The 21,419-nt window shown below is 39.9% G+C and overlaps 1 protein-coding gene across 1 annotated transcript in view; it reads left to right on the top strand.

Moving 5' to 3' along the window:
• Positions 1-21,419, top strand: part of CPS1 (carbamoyl-phosphate synthase 1) — a 166,491-nt gene that overhangs the window by 93,840 nt on the left and 51,232 nt on the right. The window contains exons 22-27 of the mRNA XM_087706402.1: positions 3,512-3,653; positions 7,940-8,005; positions 10,751-10,814; positions 11,824-12,005; positions 13,122-13,316; positions 13,702-13,769. Coding sequence (XP_087562528.1) covers positions 3,512-3,653; positions 7,940-8,005; positions 10,751-10,814; positions 11,824-12,005; positions 13,122-13,316; positions 13,702-13,769 — 717 coding nt within the window. The remainder of the gene's footprint in view (positions 1-3,511; positions 3,654-7,939; positions 8,006-10,750; positions 10,815-11,823; positions 12,006-13,121; positions 13,317-13,701; positions 13,770-21,419) is intronic.

Here is a 21,419-nt window from a genome sequence, read left to right as displayed (position 1 = left end):
CTGAGACCATTCTTATACCAAAGTGAAGCAATATATCATAATGAACTTTGAACTTCGAGGTTCGAGGTTCATTTTATTTATATGCCACCCTATTCCCAGCGGGACTCAGGGCGGCGCACAAACCCAAGGAGGGGAAGGGAAACACAAAAACTACAACGAAAAATACAGGGCATTTAAAACAACCAACAGCCGCACGGTTCGAGAGGGGAAGGGAACTCATCGACCCCAGGCGTGCCGACATAGCCAGGTTTTAACGGCTTTTTGGAAGGCCTGGAGAGAGGTGAGGGTCCAAATCTCTGCGGGGAGCTCGTTCCAAAGGGCCGGAGCTGCCACAGAGAAGGCCCTCCCCCGGGTAGTGGCCAGATGACATTGGCTAGTAGACGAAACCCGGAGGAGGCCTAGTCTGTGGGATCTAATGGGTCTTTGGGAGGTAATTGGCAGCAGGCGGTCTCTCAAGTACCCAGGTCCAATACCATGAAGGGCTTTATAAGTAACTTACCTTAACAACTAGTGGTGACCAATTGATATATTACGTTGGTTTTTTATTTTATTTTGTTCATTTGCAAATTGTCATTCTATCTTACTTATAACATAAAGCCACCCAAGAGTCATTTTCTAACAGAGATGAGCGGCATAAAAATATAATAAACACTACAACTGCTAATGATGACGATGATGTACTATAAGTTTCTAAATTATACTTTAACGATCAATACTTGGGGAATTGAACTTCAAACAGATTTGGAACTAAGTTCCAATCAGTACATATATCAATTGTTTCCATGGCGGCAGATTCTTATTAAAATACAAAAAGTAACAGGGAAGGGAGATAATTCTAAGCATGTTGCTCTGCATTTTCTTTGTCTGAATTAAGTGATACTTTCTAAGAAGTAAGGGGTGAGATTGCACATCTTCCAACTTTATCTAGTTCACTATTGCTACTTTTACTAGTGCAGAAGTTGATTTCTCCTATACCCCTTCCTTCACACACAAAAAAAGGCAATAGATTGGTTTCTGTTATCTCTCTCCTTTTCCTCCAGGGTCATCTTACAATGCCTGCATGGTTTTATTGTCATGCTTCTACTCCTGCTTATGCCACTTACAAATCATTTTACTAAACATCTGCTACTTTATAAGGGAAGTCATTTTTTCTGTATTGCATTTGTAGGAATATCTTACCAAAGGCTTTCACAAGCTTTTCAAGCTCCTTGCCATAAGATCTAAAGGAGAAAGAAACTGTAGGTGGTGAAGCCTATTTATTTGCAAGCTAAATTTCTAAGCAAAGACCTTCTTAATAAGAAGTACAACAAGTAGCAAAAGAGCTCAAAATCTATGCGAGCTTTTCTTTCTTTTCGTTAAAATACAGCTCCAAACCATACCAAAGCAGAACAGGGGGCAAACAGGAAACAATTCTCAGTTTCTGATATTTGAAGACTCTTGTCCAGTTTTTCGTTGATATCTTTCAGGCCAAACAAATCCAGTTTTAATATTTCACGTAAAGATTGTTTGCAACCTGTCTCAACTCCCTCCCCAACCTGATTGTTTTTCCCTGGATGTGCTTCTGTGGTCAATATTTTTCTTAAGATGTGGGACTTAGAATAATTTCAGTGTAGCTTGTCTAATAGAAAAGAGCAGGATAATTATTTCCTCTGGTCTGGGAAATGATGCTATTGAGAATGAAACCAGGACTACATGATCTTTTTTAGCAGCCTTGTATCTCTATTCGCTCAACTTCAGATTATCTTCCCATTACTTGGATCAGATCACAGGTAGTGTTGCCAAGGAAATTCTGTCTCATGGTTATTATTACTTGTGGCCCTATGACTCCCCCACTAAACTTTCCTCTCTAGCCTGAGCCCTGGCCTTTCTTGGCTGAAGTCCTAAACTCGGCTGACTCTACTTGGCTTCTGATCCCAGATAAGGAGAGGCTGGAGCTATGTTATCTTCTATACCTGCTAAGAACATTTATAAAATACTGAATAGCAGAGGCTTCAGAACAAAAGGCTATCATATTCTACTGAAGATTTTCTTTCATCTTAACATACAGCCAATAATGAGAACACTTATTTAACCAGCTCTTGACCCAGGATTTATTTTTTAAATTTGTACTTTACAGTCTTGTTTATAAGGATATCATGAAAAACTTTATAGTACATGAACTCATGCCCATGATTTATTATATTGATTTATATACACAAGTCATTTGGCATGATATATTTCTAATACATTTATCTGGCTTCCAGTAATCAATGAATTGTTTCCTAGACAATTGCAGATATATTGCTTAATAATTAGTTCTAAAATAATGCCTTGTTTATAATTTATCTCTTTTTTTTTTAGGATAAAAACAGAAAGTATCTTTCTCCTCCATTATTCTCACACCTTACCTGTTCTACGAGATTTCTTTAAAAATTATAGACAGTGTCTTTAAAAACACACCTGCAAGCTCTTTCATCACGCTGAAACTGCTATTTTACTTTTACAATTGTTTCACAATGGAACAGCTGTGCATACTTGAAGTTGGTAACTTAAAATGACAATTTAAATCTAGCAATTATTTCAGGCAGAAAGTATGAGAAGGTGGAAACCTTGATTGGTGCAATATTATTAAAGAAACCGAGTACCATTTCAGAAGTTTTCATAGGCATTCATAATAAACTGATTATAGTATGCAATATTAATATGTTGGTGAATGCAGAAATTGTTCTTATATTGCAGGTAAAAGCTGCTGGTGGAAAGAACAGGATTTTAGCAACCAGGACATGGGAGTGAGGGTTGGTTATATAAAACTGGACACAGATAATGATATTTTAAGGGAAAACTTTTACGTATTGTTTAGGATCAGGTAAAAAAAAAAGTAAATACAAATATAAAGTATTTTAATACTGAACAGATTTAATCAACTCATATGGAATAAATGAATCAGGACTATTTTAAATATTTTATGTATGAGATAACTATTGGGCATAACTACCATTTCTGCTTTTATTTTAAGAATACAAATTGAATTTTGTAGTGTATAATGTTTTTATGAGCTTTTTAAAGCTTTCTCTTGATTAATACATAATTAAAATGGATAGTAAATATAATCTGTACATTTTTGAATTAAAGAGTATAATATTACAGTGGAATAATTCCTTCCAGAATTGCTTACTTGTGAGAGATACCCAAGGAAATAGTTTTGAATCTCTTGATAAGCTACGGGTCGGACGTGACCTCAGAGAAAAATCTTTCTATCCCAGATAATTGGGTTAGCAACCAATTATTGTTCTGGATCACATATTTTCTCCAAGGAAACAGCAATATTTTAAGCACTCAGAAGTTAAGAGAACGCGTGGGATTTATTGATAGGAAAAGATTTGAGTTTGGCTCCTGCTCCTCACCATTTTCTCTGCTTTTCACTTTATTCCATGTACATTTCATCCTCCCCTGAGGCTGAAAAATATAGGAGCAGAACATGAAACCTGTATCCATTATGCATTCTTTTTTGTGTGCTTTATGTTGATTGCAGTGACTCTGTTCCAGAAGAGAGCCTGAGGAGAGCCAAGCAGATCGGTTTCTCAGATAAGCAGATTGGGAAATGCCTGGGACTGAGTGAAGCTCAGAGCAGGGAACTGAGAATCAAGAAGAACGTAATACCTTGGGTGAAACAGGTATAAATGCATACTCATTAGCTGCTTCTGCTATCGCTATTTTTCTGTAAACACTGAAGATATAACGCAAACTGGAAGCCTGTACAGTTGGTAGTCATTGACACTGTTAACTTTTCATCTCTCAAGAACAGTGTTGCTATTTCCAAGAATCTGGTTGCAGAGGGTGTACCCAGACTGCCAAATTGCCCTGTTATGAGAAGAGGCCATCAAATGTTGTTGGAGAGCAGAAATGGAAGATGACTTCCTCTACTCATCTCCAGCATATTGAATGCAACCTCTAGCACAGGAGTCCCCCAACCCCTTCTGGGGCACAGCCTATTTGCAACTGGACCCTGTGAGGGGTGGGCTAGCGCACATGCATGTATCTCAACTTGTGTCAGCGTTCCAGGTATCATGTAGAATTAAATCAGAGTCCAAGGCAAAACGATCCTTAAAGTTCCAATTTAATAAATCAGACATCTTAGCACATCTTTGTTAATCCCAATTCCGGAAATGACATCAGAATCCCGCCCAGTTAAAAGTTCATGATCTTGTCCCCACACCCACAATCCATCACATGGTCCAATCTTCTTCTTCCACGCTGGGGTCTCCACCCAGCTGCTTCCGATCAGGTGTAAAACTGCAGAGAACAAAAGATGACCTTGGCTTCTAGAAAAGAATGATAACAATACATTCCACAATCCTACTCCTGTCTATTCCCCCCTCCCATCAACTATACTAATGAAAGAGCATAATGAAATAAGAGAAAGTGTGGCAGGCCAAAATTCTAAAAGGAATATAATTGCAGGCCTGACAACTTGCATGAATGGTGGGCCAGCATGTACATGCCTGCACAGCTCAACTTGAGTTGAGCCTCACAGATGCGCGCCAACTCATGCAGCCCAGTTCCCCTCTCTCCCCCCAGCCAGACCACCAAGCCACAAATATTGGGGGCTCTGTTCTCCTGTTTTGCATTGAAGCATTCTGGCAGCTCAAATGCTTCTGTTGAATTTATCCTCTTCAAGGCGTCGACACTGATTGTCTAGTGGACACTGCAGCAGAAACACCTTATCAGTGATGGCCAACTTTGCAGCTCTCTAATCTTTACTGAAGTTACTGTTACCAATTTATTTATTAAACTTAGGCAACTCTAGATGGCATGTAAACATTTAATTAAAATATCATATAAAACTGCACCCTAACCACTGTGCCACCTCGGCTCTTAGAATTAGAAAATCCCAGAGCACTTTAGCTTCTTTGTTTTCTGTTTTAAGTAGTTCTTAACTTATGACTGGTCGCTTAGTGACCGTACAAAATTACAATGGATCCCCCAAAAGCTACTTAACAACCCAGTTCTGAACTTATGACAGGGTGTTGTGTGACAGAACTTGCCTCTTTGAAGCCTAAAATCCCAGATTTAATGTCTTCATTTCCTGTTGCTTTATCTATTTTGTGGTCCCACCAAATCTTGCTGGGAGGCAAACTATATTTCTTGAAGATATTCCTAATGCACCATTATTGCTATAAGAGCCAAGGTGGTGCAGTGGTTAGGGTGCAGCACTGCAGGCCACTTCAGCTGACTGTTATCTGCAGTTCAGCGGTTCAAATATCACCGGCTCAAGGTTGACTCAGCCTTCCATCCTTCCGAGGTGGGTGAAATGAGGACCCAGATTGTGGGGGCGATATGCTGACTCTGTAAACCGCTGAGAGAGGGCTGAAAGCCCTGTGAAGCGGTATATAAGTCTAACTGCTATTGCTACTTTGTCATTCCCTTATTTGTAGTCACTCTGTGCAATCTTTTTATAGCTAACAAGGTGGCCCACTCTTTCTTCAGCATTTTTTGCAGAGGTGGCATTTGCTGTCTGTTGCTGCCTTCCCAATTCTGGCTTTTTATGCATTTGTTCTTAAGCCTTGATTCTGAGCAGACAGAATTAACACCTCTATCTCTTTCTCGGCTTCCTCCGGGTTCCGTCTACCAGCCAATGCCATCTGGCTACCACACGGGGGAGGGCCTTCTCTGTGGCAGCTCCGGCCCTTTGGAACGAGCTCCCCGCAGAGATTCGGACCCTCACCTCTCTCCAGGCCTTCCAGAAAGCCGTCAAAACCTGGCTGTGCTGGCAGGCCTGGGGTTGATGAGTTCCCCTCCCCTCTCAACTTGTATGGTTGTATGATTCTTGTTTATTTTAATCAGGTGTATTGTCTTTTATGTTCCCTTTTTCCCCCTTTGAGTTGTTCGCCGCCCTGAGTCCCTCCCGGAGAAGGGCAGCATACAAATAAACTAAATCTGAATCTTAATCTTCTCCAAGTTTCCTGCTTTCCAGGAACTTTAACTTTCCAAGCCATTGCCAGGTCTTGTCATTTAAATATTAAATATGAGCTATTTACTGGATTTAAAAAAATAAATAAATCTACTCGTTAAAATACTAGTTTTTTTTTTCAAATGTCCCAGAAAAATGTAGTCATCAGTTCTTGTAGTACTTTTTCATCTAGGCTGCAATTGATCCTAGCAGTTGTCAAGTGTGAGAAAAAATATATCATGAAATAGAACACTAATTAATTTGTTTAAAAATTTGTTTAAAAATTTAAAAATAAAATAAAATAATATTTACGCTGGATTCCAAACCAGCAATCTTCCTCTTGACAGGCCAATATTATAATCATTATAATCACTACTGGCAGTTTTACATTTTAATTTTTTTAATGTTTTAATGTTTTCTATTGTTGCTTTTATCATGTTATAAGCCACACAGTCCCTTGCTGGGTAACATATAAGTTTAATAGATAGGTGATAGATAGATAGATAGATAGATAGATAGATAGATAGATAGATAGATAGATAGATAGATAGATAGCCATGTGACTTGGTGGGAGTGGCTTGCTGGCCATGTGTTTTCTTTCTTTCTTTCTTTCTTTCTTTCTTTCTTTCTTTCTTTCTCTCTCTCTCTCTCTCTCTCTCTCTCTCTCTCTCTCTTTCCTTCCTTTTGTCAAGCCACTCCCACAAAGGAGGCCACACCCACAGAGTAGGTTCAAAAATTTTTTTGAAACCCACCACTGGGTTGGAACCACTTTGGGTGTACATAGAAGAGCCTGTTTTGAGTTCTGAATGATACGAGTCTTTTTCAAGGTCAGAATGTTTCACATCTATCCAGAAAACCAGTTTCCTGGCTGACTCTGTCTTGTGCTACAAGCCAAGCAGGGTCTGGCCTACTTTCTAGTGGATATGAGACAATTAAGGGCTGTGGGCTATTCTGGGAAGTTACAAAAACACCCTGGGAAAGAGGCAATGGCAAAGAACTTCCATACAGCTGCCAAGGAAACTGTATAAGCACATCTGTTCAATGTGCTTGAGGGAGACTTTATATTTACCCAGCAGTCTAGCCTTTATTTTCAGCAACAGAAGTCTCTCCTAGATAATGACTTCCCTGATTCAAACTGGAAATGGGTGCATGGCTGGAAATAGCTGAAGCATCCCAAGTAGACATTCTGTGATTTAGCAACTGATCTTAAAAAAAAAATTAAATCAGCTTTCTGTCTTGGGCACACCTAGCAGTATATAGCCATAAATAGTCATCTGACCTGCTATACATAAGCCCCTAGGATTCCTTTTAGTTTTGATTTAAAATGAGACCAATGTTGCTGTCTGGAGGAGCGTCAACCAACCACATTCCAGGCTTATGGTTGATTCTTTGTCCACATTAGATGGTAACTTTGACTGATCCCTCTTATTTTATTCTTTGAAGAGTCTTTGTTCTTGGGCAATAGCAATAGCAATAATAGCAATAGCAATTAGACTTATATACCGCTTCATAGGGCTTTCAGCCCTCTCTAAGCGGTTTACAGAGTCAGCATATTGCCCCCAACAACAATCCGGGTCCTCATTTCACCCACCTCGGAAGGATGGAAGGCTGAGTCAACCCTGAGCCGGTGAGATTTGAACCGCTGAACTGCTGATCTAGCAGTCAGCCTGCAGTGCTGCATTTAACCACTGCGCCACCTTGGCTCACCTTTGTGGTCTCCAAAGCCTCTTGTGCATACATATTATTGCACATAGGCATCAGCAAGGAGGCAATGAATTTCAGTTAATGCTTAAATTGAAATTATTCAGTTAAAATAACATTTGGCTGATGGTTACTTGTGTTATGTCAGTAAGTACCTGAACAGATAGGTAACACACACACACACACACACACGCACACACTCACATACAGACACACACACAGGAGGGAAACAGGACAAGCAAGGAATGGTACTGCATGGATCTGACAAATAGTTGTTGTTTTCAAACTGACAATTCTCCCCTTTTGCAGATTGATACCCTGGCAGCAGAATACCCTGCTGTAACTAATTACCTCTATGTCACTTACAATGGCCAGGTAAGTGCTGTCATTTATTAGGCCACAGCTACTGTGTATTATGATGTATTTTCTCCCATTAGTATCTACTGACCTTGCAACTCAAATGCACTCACTCTGTAGGCAGCTATAGTTTACAGCAGTTGGCAGAAGCATAATCCCATTGGGGTACAGGTGGAAATGTTTTTCTGTTATTTTTATTGAGCACGTAAAATATACCTGGGGGGCTTGAACGAGAAGGGTAGACAGATAAGGAATGAGAATTTATCCATAGCTCCACAGTTTTGTCTCCTGTGAATGACTATAATAATATATATTCTTTCTCTTTGCTCTAGATCAGTGTTTCTCAACCTTGGCAACTTGAAGATGTCCGGACTTCAACTCCCAGAATTCCCCAGCCAGCATTCGCTGGCTGGGGAATTCTGGGAGTTGAAGTCCGGACATCTTCAAGTTGCCAAGGTTGAGGAACACTGAGCTAGATTGTTGGGGCAATATGCTCATTCGCTAAACCACGTAAGTCTAAGTGCGATTGCTATCAAGAATGGATACTCTATGGAAGTGGAAGTTGGACTTTAATGAAGCAGGCTAGAAGCAGCACTCATGCTTTTAGTATTTGATATTACAGAAGACTCCTGTGAAGAGGATTGGAGAGAGGATTGGAGGGAGGAGGAGAACGAAGGGAGGGAATGTATTGAGAGAGAGGAGTGATAGAGGGGGAGGGGAAGTAGGAAGTAGAGGGGTATGTTGGAAGGAAGAATGAAAGTTGGAGGGGGGTGAAAGAGGGTGTATGGTAGGTCAAGGTGGTATATTGGGTTTGTATTGTGGGGGGTATTGTCTATAAAAGCGAGGGCTGTGTTTATTATTCAATGTTATATGCCCCGGTTATGCACAGTATACAGGTGATTGTATGGAATGAAATGAAATGGAAATAAACGTATTTTCAGAGGAAAAAAAAAAGAAGACTCCTGTGAATGCCATGGATATTTAAGAAAGTAAATTAATCCTAGAACAAATCAATGCAGTGTTCTCACTTGAGGAACATATGTCCAACTTAAATGATACCCTTGAGTGTTTTGACAATTATAATCTATTTTCTTGCAAATAAACAGAAAGCTTCTAGTTTGAAACCCTGCAAAATATATTTATATTACTGTTTTTTTCTTTCTCTATATCACTTATTTTCCCCTGGGATTTAAAAACATCTACTAGTGTACTAGTCACTTTTATCCTCTCTTTTATCTCAAGCGACTGGGGAAATTATTAAATGGTGTTTAATAGGTTGAGAAACACTGCTCTAGATGGCCAAAGAGGATAATAATGATGATTTAGTTATTATTTATTAAATTTATTTGACACCCATTTCATTTCAAAGTGACTGGAGCAGCTTACAGCCAAGGATCTTAAGAGACATAAATTTTACTTGCTAGTTCGCACTGTGGAAGATTCTTTTCTTTGGGAAATTTAATCTCTTATTATCAGATACGTTTGTAGAGTCCAATACGTTGCAAGTGCCATGGGTGGTACCATCCCATCTCATTCCATGCTGGTTATTGACAATGAATTGTATAATGAAAAAAGCTAATTCCCTCGATCTTTGTACAATTGGCTTTGATAAGGATGATTACTTCAGGAATTTGGTAGCATTGGAGGAATGCAGCAGAATGGTTATTGAGTGAATGACAAGAGTTTGGCTGAAGGGATAATTGTGGGTGTCATATGAATATCATAATTAAATCAGAATGCAGCCGCGCAAGCGATTGTGGGTGCACCCAGGTACACTCACATCACACCTATCTTCCGCGAGCTGCACTGGGTACCCATTAGTCTCCGAATCCACTTCAAGGTGCTGGTCGCTACCTATAAAGCCCTACATGGCATCGGACCTGGGTACCTGAGAGACCGCCTCCTGCTGATTACCTCCCATAGACCAATTAGATCTCACAGGTTAGGTCTCCTCCGGATTCCATCCGCCAGCCAATGTCGGCTGGCGACCCCTCGGGGGAGAGCCTTCTCTGTTTCAGCTCCAGCCCTCTGGAATGATCTCCCCGTCGAGATCCGGACCCTTACTACCCTCCCGGCCTTCCGCAAAGCCACCAAGTCCTGGCTGCTCCAGCAGGCCGGGGGGCTTGTGAAATATCCAGCCCCACGGAAATTGTGAATGTTGTGGTTTTTGTTTTAAAGTGTTGTCTTTGTCCAGTTTTCCCCTTCCCTTGTCTATTGTGAGCTGCCCGGAGTCCTTCGGGAGTGGGCAGCATACAAGACAAATAAATACAAATACAAATACAAATAGCTACTCCAAGAAACTCCAAGCCCAATTTTAGTGTCTTCCACCCATGAACATTTTTAGGTATGGTCCCCTTTTATAACCCTAAATTTGGCAACAAAGTGATGAACTGTATCATAACTTCAGTGTTGTACTTGGGCTGTGCCCTATATAAGCATTCCTTGAGATTCCAATATTCCACAAATCAATACTAATACTAAATACAATATTGCAAGATGATAATCCTCCTTTGCAAGGTCATTATTCATGCTACTATCTATTATTTTTCAACAAACCTAGACTGTGTCTTACATGACTGTACCAACTTCTTTAAAAGGGCCCTATATTAAGGGAAAAAAAGTAAAGCAAATATGACCAAATTAAGCCCTTACAGTTTTATTTTTAGTCGAGAACTGTGAGCCAGAAATATTTAATTCCCATGAGCCCAGAGGATACTGCTGAAAATAATTCCTGGTGACTTCTTTTATTGTGTTCTATTTTAGGAACATGATGTAAAATTTGATGACCATGGAATGATGGTGCTGGGCTGTGGACCGTATCATATAGGTAAATCTTGCTTCTATAACTTCTCCGCATTTTTCCAGCTGAGAAGCTTCTCTTGTGTAATGTTGTTTCTTGTAGTGCTTGAATTCTATATGCCAAATAATTGCTATTTCAGTGTTCTCAAGCATTTCATTTTGTAGGTTTAGAATGAAAGAACTGTTTTCCAGATGGAGAACTCCTAATAATGTAATTTAGAAATCCAGAAAAAGCTTGTATAGAAATAAATCTTAAGGATCATGAAGATGTGATGATAGGAAATGGCCAAGGGATCTTCTCTACCTCCTCGCTTTTTCATAGCAATACTCCCCACTTTTGATTTATACTGTCTTTATACTTTTAACAGACTTAATACTTATATGTATGGCATTAACATTTATTTCAAATAGTGTTAACTATTTAATATGTGGTAAACATATCAATGAAATATGGAAGTAGTTTAGTCATTTCAACTCCCAACTAAAAGGCACTGCTAGCCTTTTAGTTGGGAGTTGAAATGACTAAACTACTTCCATATTTCATTGATATGTTTACCACATATTTTGAAGGACAAAATGCTGAATCTATATCTGATTTCCTGAACTGAGTGCACAGTACAGATATCTATATATGAAACCCACTTGGAAATTTCACCAAAAGGGTAGAAATCAAATGCAAGGCCAGAGCCCATAAATATTTTCCACAAACATGCTGAATACCTGGGCAGGAAATGGATTTATTCATTATGTTTTAAGCTATGGTTTTAGATAAACATTTTCTATTAAGACATATAAATAGCTTGCAGCCTGACCCATCCTGTGTTAAATTAATTTCAAGAAGCTGCTATTCAGCAGATTTATTAACTACCCAGAAATTCACAAAGGCACTCCTTTTATCAAGGCAAGACATATTGTCAGTGGATACAGGCATGATGTTACAGCTGCAAACTTCCTTCCTCTGACCTTGACATAGTAGTTGCTTTTTAAACCTCCAGCCTGATGTTGTTTGTTAAAAACTCCAACTCTCTTTTTGGCAGGAAGTAGCGTGGAGTTTGACTGGTGCGCTGTTTCTTGCATCCGTACCTTGCGTCAGCTCTCCGAGAAGACAGTTGTAGTAAACTGTAACCCAGAGACAGTGAGCACCGATTTTGATGAATGTGACAGGCTTTACTTTGAGGAACTATCACTTGAGAGGATCTTGGATATCTACCAACAGGAGGTAATTCATTTCAAAAACGGTCCAAATATTTTCAGCGTAAGAAAGCTCGAGACCTCATAAAATAAGCTAAATCATTTGTCAAATCAAAGTTTTATTTCCACTTTTAGCAGGGAATTTCTTAAAGTTGCTAGTTTTAGATAGTGACATCATATTTTACAACACGTAGTTAATGCTAGTTACTGTTCAGTAATGAATGCCAAATAAATATATAACTGTGTTTCAAAGATGACATATTGCACAATATGTATAAGCTAATTTAATTATTTCACAGTTATTTATGACATAAATTGTCCTGCCCTTGCTGAGCTTAATTTCAGCCTGTGACAGTGAAAACAATTAAACGCATGCTTAATTTTATGCTTGAGGACAATAGTGTTGATATGGATGTAATTTTTCAACTGTGAAATATAAACTTAAGGACACCACACATGTATGTATATGTGGCATTATAATAACTTCATGAGAAGTGTTGACTTTTTTGTGATAGTCTTAGGGCTCCTTAAGATTAGTATATCTTTTTAATGCAAATTGTCAAAAACAAACATTGCCATGTTTTCAAAAGTTTCTCTACACTTGTTTCTTACCTGGTTGATCTTAAAAGGTTACAATGCAGAACATAATACATGTTCAGTTTTGTCCCTGATTTCAGGGAAACCAGTGGAAGAGTTCTCAGCTCGACTATGTAAGAGAGGCCATTTGCAAATAAGACCAGCTGCTTTTCTGAAAAGATAGAGATGGATCCGTGTATTAGAGATTCATGAATCTTAAGTTTCATTAAGAGATGCTTCTAGGGGTAAAGGGATATGAGGATGGATGCGCTTAAAAACACCAGCTATCCATACTATTATTAATGGGATCGGTTCAAAAGTGAAATAAGATTTCATCATATTGTTCTTACCGCCAAGCATTTGGTTGCACTGCTTAGATAAATCAAATATGGACCTCCAATGAGTACCCAATCCTTTTGAATAGATTTTGGTGGAGGTGCCAGAAGCGTGAAGAGTTTCTTCCTTTGCTTTTCAACATTTCAACAGACTGGGTGTTGGGGAAATGAAATGTTGAAATTGTTAGCAAATGTTGTATGTAATAACTTTGTATTCTCTGGATTGCTCCTAGGCCTGTGATGGCTGCATCATCTCAGTAGGAGGGCAGATCCCAAATAATCTAGCTGTGCCACTTTACAGAAATGGAGTTAAAATTATGGGTACCAATCCACTGCAGATTGATCGTGCAGAAGACAGATCTGTATTCTCAGGTGTCCTTGATGAATTGCAGGTGGCCCAGGCACCATGGAAAGCAGTCAGCTCCTTGGTAGGTAGATCTATTTGGAAGCTGGTTTTAGACACTAGTTGAAGCCAACATCCATGACATAATTTTTATCTGCTTAATTGGAAGGTTGCATTTATTCTTTGGCAATATTGTAGCATAAAGAAATAGCAAAAAACTCTCCTTTTTCATAGGAAGAAGGTTCAGCATCTCCAACTTGTCAGAGAGTTTAATTTAAAAAGGGAGAAAGACAGAATGATTAACAGAGTTGCAAGTAATGAGTTTGAGCCTCATTGAAATAGAAAATGTTGGAGGAGTCAGGTTCTCTGCACATGTATCCAAATGCAGTGATATGAAAATCTACAGCATGGGGAAGGTTGAGTTTAATGTTACCAGCGTTATAAATAAAGTATATTTTCCAATTCTTTAGGAAGACGCTGTGGAATTTGCAAATTCAGTGGGCTACCCTTGCTTGTTGAGACCGTCTTACGTTTTGAGGTAAAACCTGTTCTATTAGCACAAGCTGAAATTCCTGCGTTGATTGATGAACAGATTGTGATATTAAGAATGCCATACTTAGAAACTTAACAGTTTCACCATTCAGCACCTGGGCATCTGATTAATGTAGAGACTGGCATATTTATCCTGTTGGCTGCTTGCTTAGTAAACTGGAATTTTAGATTTAAAATTGTAACGAAAACCCCAAGATATATTACATAAAGTATACTCTTCAAACACAATAGCAATAGCAATAGCAATAGCAGTTAGACTTATATAGCGCTTCATAGGGCTTTCAGCCCTCTCTAAGCGGTTTACAGAGTCAGCATATCGCCCCCACAGTCTGGGTCCTCATTTCACCCACCTCGGAAGGATGGAAGGCTGAGTCAACCTTGAACCAGTGAGATTTGAACAGCCGAATTGCAGAACTGCAGTCAGCTGAAGTGGCCTGCAGTACTGCACTCTAACCACTGCGCCACCTCGGCTCTAACTATGCACAGTGCTTATTTTGTCAGCTTTACCAATGTAGTTTTGGATCCTCTACTTCCTGGTATCCTCATTATATCCAGTTAACTCTAGAGTGTATTTGTTGTTCTTCCCTTTTGTGTCCTCAGTTTCCGCTTATCTTTAATTTAAAATATTCAGACATATACTCACAAAAACACAATGTAAGTTTCAGGAGGATCAAATCATGTTTCAAGTTCCATTTCCGGTGGTGGCTATCTAGGTGCTTCTAAAAATCAATGTGCATCACATAAAGGCAATCATGCTCTTACACTCTTTGACCCCAGACATATCTGGCTTGCTAAAGGACATTTACTCCAAATATGGGTTTTCCATATAGCTACCATAGGTATTAACAGAATTTATCCATAAACGTGTGCATGTGTATGTTTGGAGCCGAGGTGGCACAGTGGTTAGGGTGCAGTACTGCAGGCCACTTCAGCTGACTGTTATCTGCAGTTCAGCGGTTCTAATCTCACCGGCTCAAGGTTGACTCAGCCTTCCATCCTTCCGAGGTGGGTGAAATGAGGACCCAGATTGTTGGGGACGATATGCTGACTCTGTAAACCGCTTAGAGAGGGCTGAAAGCCCTATGAAGCGGTATATAAGTCTAACTGCTATTGCTATTGCTATTCCGAGGTGGGTGAAATGAGGACCCAGACTGTGGGGGCGATATGCTGACTCTGTAAACCGCTTAGAGAGGGCTGAAAGCCCTATGAAGCGGTATATAAGTCTAACTGCTATTGCTATACATAGGAGAGAGATTGAACAAATCCATGTACATATGACACAATAAACATCTGAGCTAACGGTGTTTATTTCCACTCCTTTTTTTACTTTCTTTTACCATCTTTGCTTCATTTTTTAGTCCCATTTGCCTAGAACTTATTCAGAGCCATTCACTTCCTTGCTCTCCACTCACTTGCTTCACATCTCTCTGAGCAAATCAGTCTACATCAAGGAAGGCCTTTCATGATTGCTACTGACACTGTGCTCTACCTGATGGCATGACTGACCAGGCCTTAAGAGCTTATATTGAGAAATTCTGAGGCCTTTTATGGCTTGAAACTCAAGCTGGAAAACAACAGCATCAAATTGGTTCCTATAAATAGTCCACAAAAATCTCTCTTTCCAATGCCAGGAAGGGATGATTTCTTAACTGGAAAATTGAGTTTTGTAGCTTCAAGGCCCTGGAATGTACTGGCAATAAAATGATCATTTTCTGTAGCTAATGCTCCTACAGATGGGCTTATTATGTTTGTCTGATCAGCAGCTTATTTGATCTCTCAAATATCCATGACTATGTCCATTGCATAATAAGGACATATTGGGACAATATCTATCCTTTCCTGACTCATATAAACGTCACCTCCAGCCACTATATCTGGAAAAGCAGCACATTAAATAATAAATGTTCATTAAGTTGCGTATATAGAGGTTCTACATATTATCCCCCCCCCAAAAAAAGCAGGGATTTATTTACAATATATTATCCTGTTTGATATAAGGCAGCTGGATCCTACATCAAGTTCAATGTCCTGCTTTGAACCAAGTTTGTAGTTTTTCCAAACCAGAACTTTTATAAAGCAATCCAGATTAAGGAAGGAACCATGTCAGTTTTGGGGCACTTTGGATGGCTGTAGATCAGAGGTGGGTTCCTACCAGTTCGCACCGGTTCGGTAGAACCGGTTCGTCAAATCTACCGAACCGGTTAGAAGAGGTTCCACCAGTGGACCCGGAAAGCAGGCCACACCTACAGAAGAGCTTCCAAAATTTTTTTGATATGTAAATATGTTTTATTTTCATTTCATTTCGTACAGTCACATATATACTGTGCATAACCGGGGCATATAACATTGAACAATAAACACAGCCCTCCCTCTTGTCAACAATACCCCCCAAAATACAAACCCAATATACCACTTCGACCAACCATACACCCTTTCTTTCGCCCCCCTCCAACTTTCGTTCTTCCCTCCAACATTCCCCTCTACTTCCTACTTCCCCTCCCCCTCTATCACTCCTCTCTCCCAATACATTCCCTCCCTTCCTTCTCATCCTCCCTCCAATCCTCTCTCCCACCCTCTCTACCCCTCTTTCTTCTTTCCCTCTACTCCTCCCTTCGGTGTATTTCTACTATCTATCAATATATTCAGCTTGTCCTATTTTTACACTAGAATTAAAGAGCAACAGTATACAAGTGCAATCATGTTACTTTAAAATCTAACACAAAATTTTTGAAACCCACCACTGTTGTAGATATGCATAAGGCAGACTTTGAAAAAATTGCAACAGTTGTTCCATGCTTTCCCAAAAACCAGGATATGGAGGGTGATAAAAACAAAAGTGGATTCAAATAACTAAGAAACCTACTTTCTAATTGTATAGAATGATTCTTCAAGGGCTTCCCAATTACTGTTTTACAGACAACCTTTGCCTACAGTGATATGATATAAAGAAGCACACTAGAAGGCAATTGCAGTGCCATTTGTAAGACCATGGAAATCACTGGAAGATGTTTATACATGATTTCTAAATCACTAACGGTAGCAGATGTTTATATATTTCCAAATCAAACTAGTTCCTGCAAGGGATCATCTGCGATCCTGTATTTTAGGAATTATACCCAAAGCAAAAATGACAGAGGTCATAGAATAATACGTCTTTTTTATATGTTGTGAAAAGAAGACAAAGACAAAGGGTGCAATGGAAATTGCAGATTTCACTGACATTGTTGTCTAACCAATCCTCTTTGTCTACCAATTCCTAAGACTTCTTTTTTTGCATAAGGGCATCCTTGTGGTCTGAAAATGATAGAGTTACTTCCAGAGGAGAGGCAGATGTTGTGTAGCCTTAAAAGCAACACATTTATGGACAATATTTAACATGAAGAAACCAGAATTTAAACAAAATTCCAAAACTTCTGTACCTGTTTTTCTGAAACTGGGCAGTCTTTATCTTCTCAGAAGGCTGGGGGCGGGGGGGGGGCAGTAGGGGGCCAAAAAATCCAAGAAGGAAGCCACAACCATGTGATCAGCAACTTTCCATTCTTCGTGTGCATTGTAAGAGATTTAAGGGGTGGAGCTTTGACAGTGGTGGGTTTCAATTTTTTTTAGAACCTCTTCTGTAGGCATGGCCTGCTTTGTGGGAGTGGCTTGGCAGTCATGTGACTGGGTGGGCGTGGCCAACTTGTAAAATGTGGTGAAACTCACTTAACAACGCTCTTGCTTCGCAACCAAAGTGTTGGCCCAGAAACTCTGGCATTTGAAGCACGCCAGTCTTAAAGCTGTCCAGTTACAAGACCCTTGCATCCCTAACCCTTTTGGGAAAAAAAAACCAGGGGTGTTCAAACTTGACAGCTTTAAGACTTGTAGACTTCAACTCCCAGAATTCCTCCTCCAGTCATGTTGGCTCAGGAATTCTGGCACTGAAGTGTGCAAGTCTTAAAGCTGTCAAGTTACAAGATCCTTGCACCCCTAACCCTTTAGAAAAAAACCCCAGGGATTTTCAAACTTGACAGCTTTAAGACTTTAAGGTTTAGATAGGACTCTTAGAGGTGAGCGGGGTGATTGGTGAGCCACCAATCAGTGAGCGGTGGGTGGGGCAAGCATGGTGCGGACAGGCGGGGGAAGGGAGCTGGAACCGATTCTAAACGGCATGGTAGATTTGTGGAACCTTTTCTATAGAAGAGGTTAGAACTGGCAGAAACCCACCCCTGGGCTTTGATCATATTGTTGTGGCCATCATAGTGACTTTTTTATTGCTCTCTCTTGCTGTGCTTTCTGTACATTTCATCTCATTTTGTACTTACAAAAAAAAAACATACCAGTTTGTGTTACTATAAAAAAAATAGCAATTTCCCATGCTTCTCCACAGAGGACTCAGATCCCAATTTGTATTAGGCCCCAACTTCATGCGGACAAGCTTTAGAGATTACCTCTGAGATGAAGTTCCCATTTTCAGATGCCCCAAACAGAACCTGAAATAAGGGTTAAAAAAAACAAAACCATTAATGGAACTGATCATCCATAATGTTTAAAATTCTAAATAAATCAGAAAAACATATCACAGTCGTCTGTCATATTATTGTTAATATAAATTGAACCAGGTGCTTTTAGGTAATCTATAATATCATTCCAATTTTTTTTTAAAACAATCTTGATTTCGATAATTTTCTAGTCTAGGATGTTTCCCAAATAAAAATGTAGGGCTGGAAAAAAAATGATGTTGCTGCAATAAGGAATAATCTAACCCAGGGGTGTCAAACTTGCATTGTCACATTGTGGCCATGTGGCATATTGCAACTCCCCCCACCCCTTTGCTAAAATGGGGGTGGCCGTGGCCAGTGTGTGACACATCTGGCCCTTGGGCTGTGAGTTTGACACCCCTGATCTAACCAATCTTAATGGAGCTCTTCACACTGTAACATCTCTTTTTTTAAAGATCTCACAGAACCCTAAAATGGAAGCTCCTCTAAAGAATAGTAGAAAGGAACTCTTTCAAAGTTCAAAATCTGAAGAATATATTCTGAACGTCTGTCCCTGGTATGACTCACCAATCTGACTGCCCTTGCTCTTCCCACTTTCCATCTGACAGTGAATATGCATGGATAGGACCACGGAAGACTGTTGAGTGATTAGCCATGTTCAAAACTAGGCAGATAAATGTCAAAAACAGACTTCCTGACACTTGAAAGAACCTGAATCCTGAAAAATTACCTCTAAATGTCAGCAGTCTTCAGCTTTCTGGTAATTTATCATGAGCGTGCTATTAACTCATAAAAAAAGTGAGGAGGGGAGGAAAATCCCTTGTGAATGATGGTACCTTTCAAACAGCCTTAAGAATGTTCACATTCTCAACCCTCATATTTCCGGTTTCGTTTCTTGCTACCTCTTAGAAACAAGTATATATCTACATCACGCTGACAATATTTTGAGTTCAGCTATTTGAAAATACTCCCCCCCACCCCCATTGCTATTTTCTGTCCAATACATGCTGTGGCAACGGCTTTTCTTCCAAGACATAGTTGACAAAAACGAAGAGAGGCAGTGTGGCAATGAATTGGATTAATGTGCAGGAATATTCTAAATATCCCTCTCCAAAGCTTAATGCAGCGAAGAGCTTATTCATAGATGAGAGGATTGGAAGAGAGAGATAGAGTTTGCTGAGCACAGTTTTCAAGTGCTAATGGATGCTGCGTTGAAGCTTTCCAAGAAGAAGAAGAAAAAAGTGAACTATCAGTCTGAAGGAGACAACCTGGACACTGAATGAAGCAGGAAGAACATTTAAGCAGGAAAAGGCAGTTCTGCTATAGTGTAGCTGGGCACTATAGGAATATGTGCATAGGCCCTTCACCATTCAATTAATTATGAATTAACTTTAAAGAGCCGAGGGGGCGCAGTGGTTAGGGCGCAGTACTGCAGGCCACTTCAGCTGACTGCAGTTCTGCAGTTCGGCTCTTCAAATCTCACCGGCTCAAGGTTGACTCAGCCTTCCATCCTTCCGAGGTGGGTAAAATGAGGACCCAGATTGTTGTTGGGGGCGATATGCTGACTCTGTAAACGGCTTAGAGAGGGCTGAAAGCCCTATGAAGCGGTATATAAGTCTAAATGCTATTGCTATTGCTATTGCTAAATAATTCAATCAAACCCATTTTTAAACTGGATTTTTAAAGTAGTCCAAATATCCCTAAAATGGAAAAGACTAATCTATGGATTATTTAAAATTGTTTTGAAAAGAAATTATTCATTTATTAAATTATTAAATTTCATTTCATTCATTAAATTTATAGGACTCTGGGCGGCTTACAATGAAAGAAGAAAAAAAAATAAGTAAAAAAAAAGTTTAAAATAGACAACACGCATTCGTTCTAATCGGGGCTGGACCTTAACACTAAGGTCAACAGCCCCAGGCCTGTTGGAACAGCCAGGTTTTAACAGCTTTTCTGAAGGCCATGAGAGTGGGTAAGATCCGGACCTCTGGGGGTAGCTGGTTCCACAGGGTCGGAGCAGCCACAGAGAAGGCCCTCCTCCGAGACCCCATCAGCCGACACTATCCGGTTGATGGTATCCGAAGGAGGCCCACCCTGTGGGATCTTATCGGCAACAAAGATATTTATTATTTTCACAAAGATATTTAAAACCCTTTCCTCCCTCCTGCTCAGTTGTGTTTAGTTCCTGGACAAGTCCTTGCAGTTTTCTTAGCAAGGTTTTTCGGAAGTGTCTACTTGCCATTGTCTACTTCCTAAAGCTGAAAGAAAGTGATTGGCTCAAAGTGGCTTTGCGCCTAAGGCGAGACTAGAATATACTGTCTCCTGGTTTCTAGCGCAATGCCTTAACCACTATACCACTACAAATGGCTCTCATTTGACATGCACCTTTAAACTAAATTTTAACTGGAATTGAAACTATTATTTCCCAATGGACTCCAGCTGGACTTAAATAACAACTTTCTATATTCTTATAAGCATTGTATTGTTGAAAGAAATGTCCTTCTGGGTTCAGCTCCAAGTGGGGAAGAAGACACTGGAGACATGGAGGCTGCTTGGAAAGATGGTTTATTGTTGGACAGGGCCACATGGCTTGAAAAGGGGATCACATGTTTCAATGTTGGTGGAGAAGAAGAAAAGGGCTGAGGGAGGGGCTTGCTAGGCTTTTTATACCCTGTTTAGTCCCACCTCTCTGTTTCCTGTTCCTGTGTAAGAAATGTATTCTGATTGGTTGTCAGACTCTCATGGTGCCATGCAGGGAGCTACTCTCTAGGCTGTGATGAGTTCTCAGTTGCCTTGTGGTCAGTTGAGTAATATCCCTTCCCCCTACAGCTGCAGTGAGGAGAAGTCTTTATTATGTAAAGTGGGCTAGCCTGGCCATCTCAATGGCCCATTAGCTGGGGATGGGCAGAAAGCTATAGGCAACTATTCTGTCTTTTAAAACATGTTTCTTTTCACATCCAGAGAAATATTCTGCCTTTTCAATATTTCCTAGGATATTTCATTTTTCTGGGAGAGGGCTGGGTGATAACTTCCCACAGTATAAAATGTTACTTTTTATGCACATGCTGCAAAGTAATAGCTGGGTAAACAAAACCCATCTGCAATGCCAAATCTGTTTTGAATGCCAGTCTTTCTTAGCAGAAAAAGTGTTCCAT

Source organism: Thamnophis sirtalis, unplaced genomic scaffold, assembly GCF_051295495.1.
Source record: "Thamnophis sirtalis isolate CommonGarterSnake01/CBP01778 unplaced genomic scaffold, rThaSir2_p1.2 scaffold_1, whole genome shotgun sequence".
NCBI classification, from domain to species: Eukaryota; Metazoa; Chordata; class Lepidosauria; order Squamata; family Natricidae; genus Thamnophis; species Thamnophis sirtalis.
The sequence above is the reverse complement of the archived record's forward strand: the minus strand, read 5'-3'. Positions and strand labels throughout refer to the sequence as shown.